Here is a 15,494-nt window from a genome sequence, read left to right on the forward strand (position 1 = left end):
TAAAATCGACTAAATTTACCCACAAAATTCTTCCGCGTGCCGACCAAAATTAAAAACAATGCTTTGCTATTTTCAATACAAAAATACACAATAATAAACCTTTTAAACATGTACAGACAAATTCTCAGACAGACAAATATATTTGATTACTTTTCTTATTCTATATCAGTGAGACTTCTTCTGCTGCATTGCCGCTGATAGAGATTTTACATTGGAATTATATTTTGTAACTTTCAAAGATATACACAAACTACTGGTTTCATCTTCCAGGCTACTCCTGTTACGAAACTTAATAAAGTTCATATCTGAGAACAGAGAAGACAAGAAAATTTTCGGGAATGGCATCCCAATCACGCAATAGTTCGTTCTTCACTTCTCTCCTGCATTCCGGTGCGGCGCGGCTCATCGTGATAAGCGTTAGGAATACGCTCGCCACCGCATCACTAATTACTCTGCGAGGGTTCGCAGGTTCGAATCCCATGCGGAATGGTTGTGTGCGAGAGGATTGCTGGACTCCTCGCCGCCGTAGGGTGGTTTACGTAACCGCTGGTTGGTTACGGCTTCCTCCACCGTCAAGTCCATGCTTCCGAAAAACAAGTAGCTAACTAATCCCAAACCCGACATGGAATGGTAACCGGACGAGAGGCCGTGGTTCGCCATATGAATAAGCCGTCTTGTCGGCTTTCCTTTCCCCCGGGATAAATATGTAAATTCTATTATAAAAGAAATTGATAAAACAGTGAACGTCTAGCTAAATTTCAACCTAAAAATGGCCAAATTATACCTCTTGGGGTAGTTACCCCTAGTTGGGAAGCACTTCCATAGGTAATGATACGCACCACTGCTTTGTTGTGGTTCGGCACTGGCAAAAAAAGCAATAAAAATTTCTCATTGTTCACGCTCGGTTGATTTTCTATTGTGACGTGCTACACACAAGGGTCAAATTACTGTACGAACCCTGCATTTGCAACGTTATTTTATGTTTGTGACACGTGTAAATCAGTACCGGTACCCTTTATTAAGTTAGAAAAAGCTGAAACAGGTAGCCTATATATTTACTCATACGTTTAGGGATAACTCGCATTATATCACATTCTCGATGACTGATTCAGCGACATCCACTTACAGACTTAACTTACCTGTATATAGATGTAAGTTACCTTGCAATGCAATTTATTTCACTCATTTTTTACATCCAATGGAACTGTCACTTGTCTATCTATATGCATTTCAGCATCGACAGTCAGATAGGAAAAAAATTCATTATTTGGATCCAGGAATTACAGTGAAATACAGAGATATGTCTGAATTCTGTCTGTAGTTAGACATGGTTTGCTTTGACCCGTGCAGCTGTGTGTCTGCTAATAGGGTACTGCGCAATAAAATAAAATGTAAGCACATTCTGAAAATGTCACCATTAGATTCCTTAGAAAAAATTTAATCCTTATTTACCAAAGAAAAAAAAAATTACTGTAGCATTCAAGGGTTTTTAAGAAAAAGAACGCAATCTTGATAATCTGCAGGCCAACGCAGTCACCAATGATTTAAATTATTACTGAAACACGCTTGACATGATCTGGCGCATTTGATGGCGTGCCAGAGGCCCTCATTTCAGAGAAAAATACGGTGTTTGTTTTATTGAACCAAACGTCACTACATTTTGCAATTGGAGAACTGTTTTTCTATTGATTTAAGGTTTCATCAACTGCTTTTGAGATCTTATATCTCATCCAAGCTGATTGAATATGTTGGTATATTTTATTACTGTAATCTTTCCAATTGCTTTGTGAAAAAATACATTTCAGTTTTGAGCATCTTTGATATTTTGGAGGTCAGCAAATGAGGAGAATTCCAAGTCTTGAATATTGCGGCCACTGATGAATATTCAATTAAAGTAGTTCTTTCCTTATGAATAATTTACAAGAGTTTTTACTACCAAAGCACAGTTGCGCCACAATGACAGAATGAGATTTCATTAGTTCAACAACATTCTCATTCCAGATAAATGTAAATGGAGTAAAGAAAGGGTCTTACTACTTACTGAATACAGCGCGAAACACCGCAAAACAGCGCGAAACAGCGCAAAAGAGCGCGAAACAGCGCAAAACAGAGGAAAACAGCGCGAAACAAAAGGAAACCAGCGCAAAACAGAGGGAAACAGCGCAAAACAGGAGACGCAGTTATTACCACCTCCTGCCACGAAAGAACCACGGCGCCTCTCGCCATGGTTTTATGGCATGATTTCCGGTATATTTACAAGGTTATGTACCGGATTATAGGTCATCATGCGAAATTTTATCTACCTTTTTGGTGCTCCAGAAGTATGTGCAGCAATATGTCGCACAACCTGAATCCGCTACACACACACACACACATACTATTTTCAGGTTGTGCGCCATCTTGGTGCACATACTTCTGGAGGTCCCTTTTTACCTAACCCTAACCCTAAAGCCAACCATATCCACATGGAAAATGTTCTAAATTATGGTACCCAAAATGTGTCACCAGCAGGGGCAGACCTGCCATTACAGCATTACTGGCTACATACGTTGGTTTGTGTTTTTAATTTGCTGCCGTGGTAATCCAACTCAAAACAAGGTGCCCCGAACTCATTGCAAAATTTTTTTCTGCTTCACACTGTTTCCCTCTGTTTTGCGCTCTTTCGCGCTCTTTTGCGCTGTTTCCCCACCATTTTGCGCTGTTTCCCTCTGTTTTGCGTTGTTTCGCGCTATTTTGCGCTGTTTCGCGCTCTTTTGCGCTGTTTCGCGCTCTTTGCGGTGTTTCGCGCTGTATTCAGTAAGTAGTAAGACCGGTAAAGAAAAGGTTATTTTTTTTTGACTGAAAATTTCAAAAATATACCTTTGAAAATATACTTTTGAAAATATACTTACGTGTTACTTAAAAAGATATAAAAATGACTGCTGAGTGAAATTAAACCAAATGCCAGAATGCTGTTGTTGCTAGAGTTGTGCAAAAAGAAATAGGTATTCACTCAACAGTATGTTGATTTGAAAAAAAATATTTGTTTTAAATATTTGTTCATGCTGACAGAGTTCAAATAAAAATAAAATGTGCTTGCCCTTGTTACCAAGCTGGGTTGATGTTGTGATGAATAATGTTGTTCTGAATAATACTATTCTATTGAACACAAATGGCTAAATATTATACTATTAGGTAATCAGATTTATTCTGAAGAATTATTCGCCCAGTGACTCTACAGAAAATTCACTGTAACTTTTTGCTTACAGTGCCCATTTGTGATTGCAATCGGAACAGGATCGTACAGTTCAAACTTTCTTCAAGCTGGAAAATTGGCTATTTTCATTTAAATTTTTACTGGGACTGCAAGATCTAACTAACAATATTTATGCAGAGAATGTATTAGGAAGTGTGCTATATTATCCTAATGTATTAGTGTGTAAATTAGGTTTTGGTAGATTCTGGTAACTTGGTGGTGTCTGTATGCTGTAACCAACATGGCAAGAAAAACTTGGATTATACCATGTCTATGCATTTTTATTATGTTACACAATCTATGCTTGACCAAAGATTCTGAAGATTGGTCAAAATATCTTGATTCCATCAAGAATGCAATGGAAAATTATAAACCATGTGAAGGCAACTGCACCTGCCATTCAAATGTTATAGATAATGATTTGAAAATATGGCAAAACAGGGGTGGAATTAAAGAAGAGGATTTTGAACGAGCTAAGAAGTATGGAGTTCATTATCAAATCATTGATAATATTCTTTATCGAGAAGAAAAATGCATGTTTCCATCAAGATGTTCTGGAATTGAACATTTTATAACACAACTTCTTGACGATCTTCCTGATATGGAGATGATTATTAATGTAAGAGATTGGCCTCAAACAAACAAACGAGACCTTGATCCTCGACCTGTGTTTTCATTTAGTAAAGTTGTTTCACAGCATATTGACATCATGTATCCAGCATGGACCTTTTGGGAGGGCGGTCCAGCTGTTTGGCCAATATATCCGACAGGGCTAGGTCGCTGGGATGAAATGATGAAGTCTTTAAAAGCAAAGTCAAATGAATGGCCTTGGAATCGCAAAGAAAATAAGGGATATTTTCGTGGGTCTAGAACCTCAGCGATGAGGGATCCATTGATTTTACTGTCTCGATCAAAGCCAGATTTAGTGGATGCTCAATATACAAAAAATCAAGCTTGGAAATCTGATAAAGATACATTGGGAGCAGAACCTGCGGAGCCAGTCCATCTACTCGAACATTGTAAATATAAATATCTTTTCAATTTTCGAGGTGTTGCTGCGAGTTTCCGATTAAAGCATTTATTCTTGTGTGATTCCCTTGTATACCATGTGGGAAGTGATTGGATTGAATTTTTTTATCCAGCTTTGAAACCATGGGTTCATTATATTCCTGTCCAAGACAATTTGAATGCTGTAGAACAATTACTAAAATTTGCCAAAGAAAATGATCAAGTTGTTAAAAATATTGCTACAAGAGGACGTGAATTTATTGAACAATACTTAACAATGTCGGAAGTGAAGTGTTACTGGAAGCAGCTTCTGAAAAAATATGGCAAACTTCTACAATATCGCGTTAAACGTGATAAAGGATGCATGAGATTATCTCATCCAAAAAATCAGCATTCAGAATTTTGATATTCTCCACTGTTGTCTGTTGATATTCAAATTTTTTGTATTTTGGAATACCCACTGATAAATTATGGAAAGAGTGTGTATGCAGGTACAAAATTGCATAGCTATGCAAAAACTGAGGTTAATTAAGGCTTTATAATGGTGCTGATTTTCAATTTCATACTCTTGTTTGCTTAGTACAACATAGATGTTTTCCCTGAAAAAGTTAAATGTTCTCTAACAGGTAATGCAAAATATAAATTCATAAAATCATTTGGTTTGAAAATGAAAAAAAATCCGAGCGTTGTGTAAGCATGACCAAAATTTTTTATTTTTAAGTGTTCAATATGATTTTTGGATATCCCAATTTCGATTATTTGAAATTGAAATTTAACAAAAAGGGAAATTCTTGAATTCCAAGTCATTTTGATGAGGGTGTCTCATAGGTTTTTGTTGTTGATTGCCTATGTACTTTTTATGTAATAACAAAAATAGGTGGTTTTTTTTATGAATTGGATTATTCATATATTTTTATACTGTAATCTTGATTGTTTTTAAGTACACTTGTCCTTTGTCTTTTAAGTACAATAGGTAACAACTAGGCCACTATAGATATAAACGGCTTTCTGATGTCTGGGGTAACCTCCAGATATTGACTGGCAAGCTGAAGTTTGGGAATACCCCATCAAGACCAAAAATCTCAGAAAAAAAAATATAAATTCCTCCCCACTTGAGAAATCTTAGAATAGCCAAATCACTTTGGAAATTGTTGTTCTCTCGACACGTTTACGATTTATTGTTGTGTTTTGTTGCTGTGTGAATTAGTGTTAGTTTCCTATGTGTGTGTTCTTTGCTGTAGCCTAAACTGAAAATATGAAATTTCTTTTGCTTTGATGCCAAAAATAACAAATCACTACCTTTAATATTTTGCTAGTCATTGTATATGAAATAAATAAATACCATAATATATAATGAGGCTCAGGGCCAAAAATCTTGTTCGAATTTTACTTCTGATGGTAGCTGTGTCAGTCGTTTATTATTACTTACAACTTCGATCACTGAAAGATGATAAAGAAAAAACTTTAGTACGGAGTCCGCATAACGGTGCTGGTGATGACAGCGATCTAGATCAAATTGATATTGGACATGAAGTATGTTGGAAACTTGCTTAATTTTGCTTTTGATTCACAATCATGGCGAACTAAGAAAAAGAGAGCCATTGGCTTGGGTATTATTTGCTAAAAATTAACAGTAATATCTTGTTCAATAATTTATATATAATATAATTAAAGTGTTATATTACTGGAGATTAGTCAATGTTTCAAGAAAACAATTTTAGTTTTAAGCACCCAAGAATTTACAATTTCTAACAAATCCTACTACAATTTCAAATTTTATGTTGTTAAACAATTGTTGAATTATATGTCTGATATCTGTTGTATTGATAAACTGACATTTCATTGATCGAATGTTGAGGATTCATTCCTACAAATACATGATTTTGAACTTGCAAACTATTCAATATGTCTTCCCAGGCTAAAGACTATCCAGCAAGACATGACAGAAATGAAGAATATGCACAATATGATGCTCATGGGGAAAAGTCTTCCATAAACACGCAACCTTTTGAATGGGAAAAGAGGGTGAGTTATGATTTATTTCATGAAAAACTAGGGTGATGTACATTAGCAATGGCAGAGAAATATTTAGTCTTTGAGGATCGATAAAGTGTACTAGCCAGCTTTGGATGTATAGCAGCTATTCACAACCTGGGGCCCATGCAGGGCAGTCGGAGGGAGGCCACAATGCCCACGATGCAAGACTAATTTTTCTTTTGATTGCTTGATAAAGGGTATTTCACAGCTGATGTTTTTACTTTGTTGGGCATGAATTGTTTGAACACAATGGTATTTGGAATCTACTATAAATACCACTAGAATGGTAAACAGGGATGCCATTGGTGCTAAAAGCCTCGGGAATAAAAGGTTGGGAACCACTGACATATAGTATGATTTTGTACAACAAGTTTTATTTTGCAGTAAGTGACATTGTAATTGAAAGAGGCAGATAACTAGCGGAATATTTTAGTCGATAAATACTGAAATGTATATTTTTTGTATGCGGGTCTGCATGTGACTCATATGCGCTTCAATATTGGTAAAGAAGAATTGTATTCAATATTGGTAAAGAAGGAGAGTTTCCATCATTTTTTATTAAGTTGAGTTCCTCCCTCTTGCTATTTTTAAAATCAACTACAATTATAAATCAAGTTATAGTGTGATCTCAAAATGTTAGTTCAGAACTTAGAAATTTTAGAATGCGCTGCCAGATTCTGCTACTTATAGCTTGGAACAAAAATCAGCTATACACGACTCCCAATAGAAACTATTACGATGCCAAAGCGTATTATGTGATAATATTTCAAGTTGTTATGCGATATTGTTTAATTCGGTTATCAATTTATCGACTTTTATCTTAGACAATGTTTGTCGAACATTTTCAGCTCTTTCACTCTTAAATACTTTCTTCTATACCAGGGATGGCGAACCACTGACCCGCGGGTCACAATGTGACCCACCGTGTTTTATTCATGACCCGCTAAGGCACAAATAAAATAAAAATGCTAATTTATCAGTGATAAAAATTGATAAAACCGGCCTTAAATTAATCTAACGATAACTAAACTATTATAATGTACAGTCAGGGCTGCGATCGCTCATATTCAAATTGTTAATTTCCGGGCCGGTATGGATATTTTCAAAACCCCCAATCTTGGACGCAGTCTGCTGCACCGTCGTGTACCGTTATTCAGGTATTGGCTCTGACATCGTTTAAGACATAACAATGCAATTGATCTGTTCATTTCTCGCAACGTTGAGATAATACGAGGTCAAAAACCTAGAAATCTGAGATAACAACTGGGCAGTGTAAAAGTGCTTAATGGGGTTGAAAACCGATCGAAAAATATACCACTATCAGAGTGGAATTCCCTCCAAACTCTTTGGAACAATGAAATAATTTGCCGCATCGTCCTAAACGTTTTTGGTAATTCATATGCGTGTTTTCGTACTCTAATTTCATAAAATCGAGTGCCATAAAAAGTCCCTGATGGAAGTGCTGCATAAGTAAAGCCCAAAACTACACCAACACCAACAGAAACTTATAAGATTTGTGTGAGGAAGTTTTTATAGATACCAACAATAACATTGATTAAATACCTGTTACCCACTCTCTTCTGTTTCATGATAAAAATAATATTTTTGACCCATTCATTGAAAAAGGTTCACCATCCCTGTAATCTATACCATATACTTTCCCTATCATCAACTAGAAAAAGTTGTATAGAATTTTCATCACACCTTATGTCAGAATATAGTATCATATATTGTATTATGATTTAAGAGTTTGTAGAGGAAAGCTGGAAAGAAAGTTGTATTTTTGAGAAATCGAAAATTACAATTATTCACTCTAGTGAAATTTGGAAAAATTGTTCTTTCATATTACAAATGACAATTAATACTGCAATTAATGTTAAACTTACATTTTGTCAGTATTTTTTGATTTTAGAGATAGATTTCAAATGTATATTTTCATAATAAATTAAATTGAATTATATGTAGCGGTATTTATTTAGGGTGCTTACTGATTATTGAATGTGCATGATATTGAATAATTATGGTAATTGTAATCAAATTATTGATACAAAGAAGTTGATAAAATAATTGATTGGCACTTTTGGCAGACATCCGAATTCCCAGACAGACAAAATATCAGCATATTTTTGATTATTTGAAACCCATGAACATCTCTGGATGTTCAACTGCTTCTGCAAGGTGAAGTTGTACATTGATTCCCTTTTCCATGAGTTTGTTCCACATCAGGGTGAGTTGCTTGATTGTTGGATTCATAGTTGGAAAAACCACCCACACAACCCATTCATCTGGAATATATATTTAGAATATGTTTTATTAAATAATGCCTAGGTACTAAAATACCCACCTATATCATCAGCGTTTGCTAGGCTAGCAATACTACTGCGAGAAATTGATGCCCACTCGCCCAGTCATGCTTGTGTGAAAGCTTGATGTTGGGACTTTTATATATGTTTGGGTGGCACCAAAGCATTGTGTGGATTGGTCATGTGTAGTTGGAAGGTATTCGTGATTGCAGAATGTGTTTTATCAGCATATTTATTACACATATGCAAATCTGTCTCAAACTGTCAAGTATAGTCAGGTTCGTCACTCACAGCCGCGTTCTAACCTATTTCCTCTCATGCTAGTATAATCTTGTTGAAGCACTCAAATTACTCAATTTGATTATTGATTGGTGAAACTGAGAATGCGCATTAAATGAGGATAAATAATATACTGCATTGTAATAATGCACATTTAATAAGTTATGGATATGTATTATGTATGTATGTTCTTACCTGAAGGGCCGCAGAATGCATTTATGACGTAATTCTCTTCATCGCTTACAAACAAATTATCACCAATGAATTGTGCATGTGCTAAATGTTAAAGGATAAGGTTTTTGAATGGAGGTATAGACAATGACAACATTTGAAATTCGGCAGTTTCAGTAATTTTACCTAATTTTTCTGCATCTTCACTCGTTCCTCCTTCTGGCATTAAAGCATGGGACGCTTGAACAACTGGTTCTGTTTAAGTATTCAAATAGGTAATTTTTATTTTTTATCGAGGTGCCACGAACATTTCTTCAAAATTTCATTGTAATTAATGTAAATATATACCATCGCTCTTGTCCAATCTGTAGACACCTGCTCTCTGCTTCGTCCAGTGGACTAACATAGTTTGTGGAGGAGAACTAAATATTAAGTTATCAGTAAATCAGGATCAGTTGCATATGGCCATTTTGTTTTGGGTCTTTTTGTAATATATTAACAAACCATACTTTATTTTCAAATTAACCAATACATAAATATTTTCTTGGATATACAAAAATATTTGGTACTTCTGAAGTATGTGTACCAAGATGACTAACACCGGAACGCAGTATGTGTACCAGGTAAGGGTTAGGCCATGATTTTATTCCAATTTTCCCCATTGTAGTTCTATTACGAGTTCGGGGACTAGCCAAGTGACTCCCATAGTATTTGTACTTGAAAAATTATGGCCTAACCCTAACCTGGTACGCATACTACGTTCCGGTGTCCGCCATCTTGGTACGCATACTTCAGAAGTGCCGGGAATTATGTATCACTCAAAAAATTTAACTAACTTTTTGTGTATTTCTGTGGCCACCATGTTTAGTCCAGTACTTGTTTTAGTAAAGTTGTGTAGCCTTGAACCTGAAACATCTTTTCCCATCACTGGATCATTTGTGTGAAGTACCATGTACCAAGTATTGGGACTCTGCCATTGCACAAACAAAATAAATAAAGATGGTGAAATAACTGGTAATAGATTAGTTTCATATCAGATTTTATAAACTGTAGTGAAATACCAGACGCAAATACTGATTGACGCTTTTGTCTTCCATTGGAATAGAAATATTTTATACATAACGTAAACAACAACAAGATGAAATATTTTTATTCGATTTTTGCATGGTGACAAAAACAATTAATGTTTTGGAAAATGGTAATAACTTTATTGCTCATGAAAAGAATTAAACTTTGATTCATTTACAAATTCAAATGCTTAAACTTCCTGGTACGCACATACCTTATCGATATCGATTTCTTCGTTTTCTTCCGGAATTCTGCATCGTTCAGTTTTGATGAAATCAAAACTCAAAACAATCATCAGTAGCGAAATGTACATGATTTTTTCAAGCACAAACATGATATTTTATACCCACTTGAAAACAGGGTGGTCACAAGAAAAAAAAGGAAATTTGTCAAATAATTTATTTTAATTTTAACAAAGTTTTTCAAAGGCATATGTTATATTACACTCATAGTCCGTGCACTTCAGAGCAGTGTCTTAACCTAGAAGTCAAGCTCATGTAGCATTTTGAAGTTTAACTTGTGGGATATCGTTCCAATTCAACCTACAGTATACGCATTTCATTCATTATCTAATCTGACTTTCAAATTTTCTGCTTTTCTCGCGACCACCCTGTGTATTATAATGCTTGTTACATTCTGAAATGCAAAAAAGCACTAAATTGCCTTTAAAGGAATGGTCCTTTGTGGATTTACTGCACTCTATTGACTCTGTCTGAAGCCTACCAAAGAACTTCTTCCCATCTGAGATTTTTTTTGCATTTGACAGTACAATCTGATAAGCTAATGAACTATTATATTTAATTGATTATTTAATTTGTTTGGTAAGCAGATGATGTCATGAAAACAGTTAGAATATTTTTATACAATGATCGCATCCCATGCTCAGGAAATTATACAAAACAAATAAGATCATTTTTGTTTATACTGTCAAAATATGTGACAAAATGTCTATGATGTAGTGGCACGAAGATCATAATAACTTTAAGAATCTGTTAGTGAAAGATTCAATTTAGGTGTTGAAGAACTTTTATATAAATCTGATCAATCAATTATTTTACTGCTATTTTTCACTCCACTTGGAGAACTCATATGATTTGACTGTATTATCTAGTCTTCCAAATAGACAAATAGTCAGAATATTTGTCTGTGAGGATGAATATGCAAGTCTTTGGTGCCATTGGGTCGAAAATTTTGGCAAATTAGATTTTGCCTATCTGCGGGTCAATTCAATTTCATAGGATATTCATAAGATAACTTTTGCTACCGGCATGTTTCACTTTGCAAGGTATTGGTTTTTATCAATAAAAAGCACAACATGGTGGTTACTTCATGTATGACAGACACATATGTCATATGTTGAGTTTCTCAAAGTGAGCAGTCAGTTGACACAAAATCTTGGTTTAAAATGGTACGTAAATATAGGCCTAGGCAAGCTTTTCTGTTCTAATCTCATACCCACCTGGACTGGTAACCAGACGAGAGGCCGTGGTTCGCCATATGATTAAGTCGTCTTATTCCCTGGGATAAATATGTAAATCCAATCCTATCCTGCTAAAAGCAAATGATCATATAAAAAACAAACTTAGTTATTTTTGATGGAACAGAGAAGTATCATGACAACATATTGTAATGCAATTAGGTGTATTTTAACGCATGGATATATATTTGTATACCTGAAAAACCGCAGAATGCATGTATTAAATAGTTCTTCCCATCACTCAAAATCAAAACATCACCACTGAACATTGCATCATCTGAATATCAAGGAATAAATATATTTGATGAAAATACAGGCAATGGCATTTTACGTAAATAAGGTCAAATACGCTACCTAATTTTGCTGCATCTGCGCTTCTTCCGCCGTCTGGTGTTAAGGCGTGAGATGCTAGAACAGCTGCTTCTGTTTGAAAATTTAAATTATTTTCGTTTTTATTACTGAAATATTATTTACTACCTTTATTTTAATTGAAAAATTAATTCAATCAATTTATACCATCATCCTTTGCCAATCTGTAGATACCTTCTCTCTTCTTTGTATAGTGGCCTGTAAAAGTTAGTGGAGGAGAACTAAAATACAAAGTTAGCAGTATATCATAATTACCGTAGTTACATTCAGTCAACTTGTTTAATATTATTGTTATAACTGTATATTAAATATCATGAAATCCAATTTGAAATTTTGCTCATTTGAAGAAATGTTTTACTTCTCATGCGGTTCTGTAATCATCACACTCGCTCCTGTTCTTGTTTCGGTAAAATTCTGTTGTTTTGCACCACCTACATCCTTTCCCATCACTGCGTCGTTAGTATTTAGAACCTGATTCCAGTCACCAGAAAACTGTCATTCGAAAAATACAATTACAACTAAACTACTTATATCACCAATCTGATAATATTCCTGGCTTAAGGTGAGCTTCTAACGATTACTGATTCAACCAAGTTGTGGCTGGAAAACAACAGGATTCTATTTAAAGTCTGAATGTTTTCCCTAATGATATGTTAAATTTATGTACAGTGATAAAGACATTGTCTTGTGAAAAAACAATGTTTTTTACACATGGAAGAAATATAGGCTTTCATTTATTTTTATCCTGCACTCAAATGAGTTCAAAACTTTTGAATAACTGGAATTCAGAAGTTTTTATTGACTAGAATAATGTACCAACTTTATCCCAGTCAATATCTTCATTATCTTCTGGAATCTTGCAGTGTTTAGTCTGAATGAATTCGAAACTTTGAATCAACAACAATAGCAAAGTAAACCTGCCTCTTTTCAGGATGAACATCTTCTTTCTATCCTAGTTGAATGTATTTCAAAGAAGAACACTGGAATAAGAATTAATTGTTGCCAATTATCATCACAGCAGTTTCTAGTATTTCTGAGAATAATTTGAAGATTTCTATTGAATATCATGTGGTTTCATCTACATTCACATGTTTCTGAAACTAATAGAATTGAAAAATTATTCTATTCTGTTGACATTGCAGCTAGCACTCAAGTGTGACAAACTTAGTGTATATGAGTGTATATAAATACACAAATGAAATTATGCCTGTTAGTGGTTACTTGGTAGCATAAAAACATCAACCTGTATCCCACGCAATCTGCTTTAAACTGTTTGTGACAAGTCTTTGCTTCTGACAGTTTTATAGGCTTCGATAATCAATGTCTTGAAACAATCTTAATCCTAAATACATGACATCAGCTTTTTTCTGAGAATACATTGTACAATAAAAACAACTGAGGTAGCTTACAAAGTGTGATAACAGCAGTCTTTCCCAACTTATGGTCCCCCAAAAATTTCTTTGGGTCACTAGTTTTTTTCTAAAATACCTTAAAAGTTAGAGACTTTATTCTATGGTAAATTTCGTTGTTTGTTTTGCATTGAATTGTTACTCAATTGTATATGTGATAAGTATCACAGAGTTAAAATTTGGTAGCATCAATTTTGCATAAGTAAAGCCACGATTTGATTTGAAAAGTCACGGTGGCAAACAAATATGGCTTTCTCACTTTGAAGTGATTTCTGGTAAATTTGATGTAATGTTAAAATTATAAAAAATATTCTTTAATTTTGCTTGTCTCAATATTTTACAAAGTTAATTTTGTTTTAAATTTGAGTCACTTGATAAAAAGGTTGGGAATTAAACGGGAACTTTTCATATTTTCCTCTACGGGTACTGAAAACCTGACAGTCAAATTCTATCGCAAAATATGATTTCAAAATTCTAGACAGTAGTAAACTCTGATAAAACTTTCAGTAGATAAATATTAGTATAAATCGATTTTTGTTATACGTTAACTTAATTTTACCTATTCTGTCATTAACTGTATTGTTGTAAGCATTAAATTTTGAGAATAGTCTTGAATTGTTATCATAAAACCCATTTTTACTGACCATGAAAATCAATATACATACATACTTTGCACGTTTGTCTGCCTAGCAAATATGATTGCGATTTTTTGTAGCATTGTATTCTGGGTATATGTTATCCTTATGAGCCTTGCTGAATTTTAGTGTTGAAAGCTTGTTGGAGGAAATATGATCCTTTTTGTTCATTATACTGTCAAAATATGTCACAAACTTACTATGACATAGTGGCATGATTATCATGAATCAGAGCTTTGAAGCAATCAATCACTTTGAGAATCCCTTACTTGCAGTGGGTATTATAATAACATTGGAGATCTTGTGTATATGTTTGAACCTGTCTTCTGCTCATGATAACTGCTTTAAATTTTCTATTAGTTTTGAACCATCTGATGTGAATTTTTTCTATACTCACCCTGACATTTTTGTTAGTTTAAAAACTCAAAATTATGAATAACTTTTTTATTTTTCTTTAGGTCGACTACTCGACTTATTGTTTCATATGAATAGAGTGTTGTATACCCACATATTTTCTTGTTAATTAAAGGAATTGTCCTCAACACTTGAAATACTGATACTAATTTAGCCTGCTTTTAACTAAAATTGAACTGATTTTTAAGGAAAGTAAAAGTCTGAACTGCTTGCACTTATTTTTTTCTTCCAAAAACAATTCAAAAATTAAATTATAATGTCACTATGTAATTGTCAAATGAGGTATTTTTTATAGTAGTTTTGCAAGAATCTTATAAACATTCCACAGCTATTATGGCATTGGAGCAGATTTGTTTATTCCAAGATGAATATGGTAATTTTATTCCATTAGCTTCATGGTGATTCCTTTCTCAATGAACTGGGTTACAGTGGTGGAGCTAAATCAATTGTCTTGAGCCTCTTCAGAAGCTTATAACATAGTTTGTCACACCTTTGATCCTTCTGCTCGATTCATTTTTTTAGGTGACCGTACATTTGAACCCACGTGCATTTGAACCCATGCGTATATCCACGGGTTCAATCTATATGCGGGTGCTAAAACCCATGGGTTAGGGTGAGTATGGGTTTAACTATCCGTGAAACAAAAAAAAATCCATAGGTGCAATAGCATACAGGTGCAATTGTCATGGGTTCAAATGTACGTGGGTTCAAATGTAATGGAACCATTTTTTTAGTATATCTTGTCAGTTTCTTACCATTAAAGTTATTCTTAATTTTTACCATCAATGTTGTTGGCCATCACTCCCAGACATACCCAAGTTCTTCTGGAGTCCCTCAGGGCTCAATTTTTTGACCTACATTGCTTCATGTTGCTAAACTCGGACGAAACTAATTTTGAAGCAGAGCTTTGAATTATCAATAAATTTGAGGAGCCTTTAATTTAATTTAATTAGGAATTTGTTTCCCACTATCTTTCCATCATGATAATTGAGTTTAATTATTTTTTGGTTTGGGACCTGTCAGTTTTATGTACCTGATTTATTTTTATTTTGGCTTTTTTATATTTCTTTATTCAACTTCTGTACTATT

The 15,494-nt window shown here is 34.3% G+C and overlaps 4 protein-coding genes across 5 annotated transcripts in view; 2 read left to right on the top strand and 2 right to left on the bottom strand.

The window, feature by feature from the left end:
* The first annotated feature begins 3,176 nt into the window (after nucleotides 1-3,176).
* On the top strand, nucleotides 3,177-5,559 carry LOC120330062 (protein O-glucosyltransferase 1-like). The gene has a single exon (XM_039396877.2). The coding sequence runs from the start codon at nucleotides 3,477-3,479 to the stop codon at nucleotides 4,647-4,649; it is 1,173 nt and encodes a 390-aa protein (XP_039252811.2). The 5' UTR covers nucleotides 3,177-3,476; the 3' UTR covers nucleotides 4,650-5,559.
* A 31-nt stretch (nucleotides 5,560-5,590) lies between these two features.
* LOC120330061 (polypeptide N-acetylgalactosaminyltransferase-like 6) overlaps nucleotides 5,591-15,494 on the top strand; it is an 87,047-nt gene continuing 77,143 nt past the window's right edge. Inside the window, exons 1-2 of the mRNA XM_039396876.2 lie at nucleotides 5,591-5,776; nucleotides 6,161-6,268. Coding sequence (XP_039252810.2) covers nucleotides 5,597-5,776; nucleotides 6,161-6,268 — 288 coding nt within the window. The 5' untranslated portion in view covers nucleotides 5,591-5,596. The remainder of the gene's footprint in view (nucleotides 5,777-6,160; nucleotides 6,269-15,494) is intronic.
* Nucleotides 7,956-10,500, bottom strand: LOC120330066 (uncharacterized). Its single transcript, XM_039396886.2, has 6 exons — nucleotides 10,316-10,500; nucleotides 9,870-10,003; nucleotides 9,382-9,455; nucleotides 9,220-9,288; nucleotides 9,058-9,138; nucleotides 7,956-8,565 (listed from the first exon to the last, which is right to left on the bottom strand). Exons 1-6 carry the CDS (start codon nucleotides 10,433-10,435, stop codon nucleotides 8,411-8,413), a joined length of 633 nt encoding a protein of 210 aa, XP_039252820.2. The 5' UTR covers nucleotides 10,436-10,500; the 3' UTR covers nucleotides 7,956-8,410.
* LOC120330070 (uncharacterized) lies at nucleotides 11,685-14,661 on the bottom strand. 2 transcript variants are annotated; one of them, XM_078118957.1, is made up of 4 exons: nucleotides 12,768-14,661; nucleotides 12,306-12,439; nucleotides 11,933-12,001; nucleotides 11,686-11,855 (listed from the first exon to the last, which is right to left on the bottom strand). In XM_078118957.1, the coding sequence occupies exons 1-4, from the start codon at nucleotides 12,885-12,887 to the stop codon at nucleotides 11,852-11,854; spliced, it is 327 nt and encodes a 108-aa protein (XP_077975083.1). In that variant the 5' UTR covers nucleotides 12,888-14,661; the 3' UTR covers nucleotides 11,686-11,851. The 2 variants fall into 2 exon arrangements, 1 of the variants encoding a protein (XP_077975083.1); XR_013479746.1 differs by lacking the exons at nucleotides 12,306-12,439; nucleotides 12,768-14,661 and adding an exon at nucleotides 12,095-12,265 and having other exon boundaries at nucleotides 11,685-11,855.

Source organism: Styela clava, chromosome 12 (genome assembly GCF_964204865.1).
Source record: "Styela clava chromosome 12, kaStyClav1.hap1.2, whole genome shotgun sequence".
Taxonomy (NCBI): domain Eukaryota; kingdom Metazoa; phylum Chordata; class Ascidiacea; order Stolidobranchia; family Styelidae; genus Styela; species Styela clava.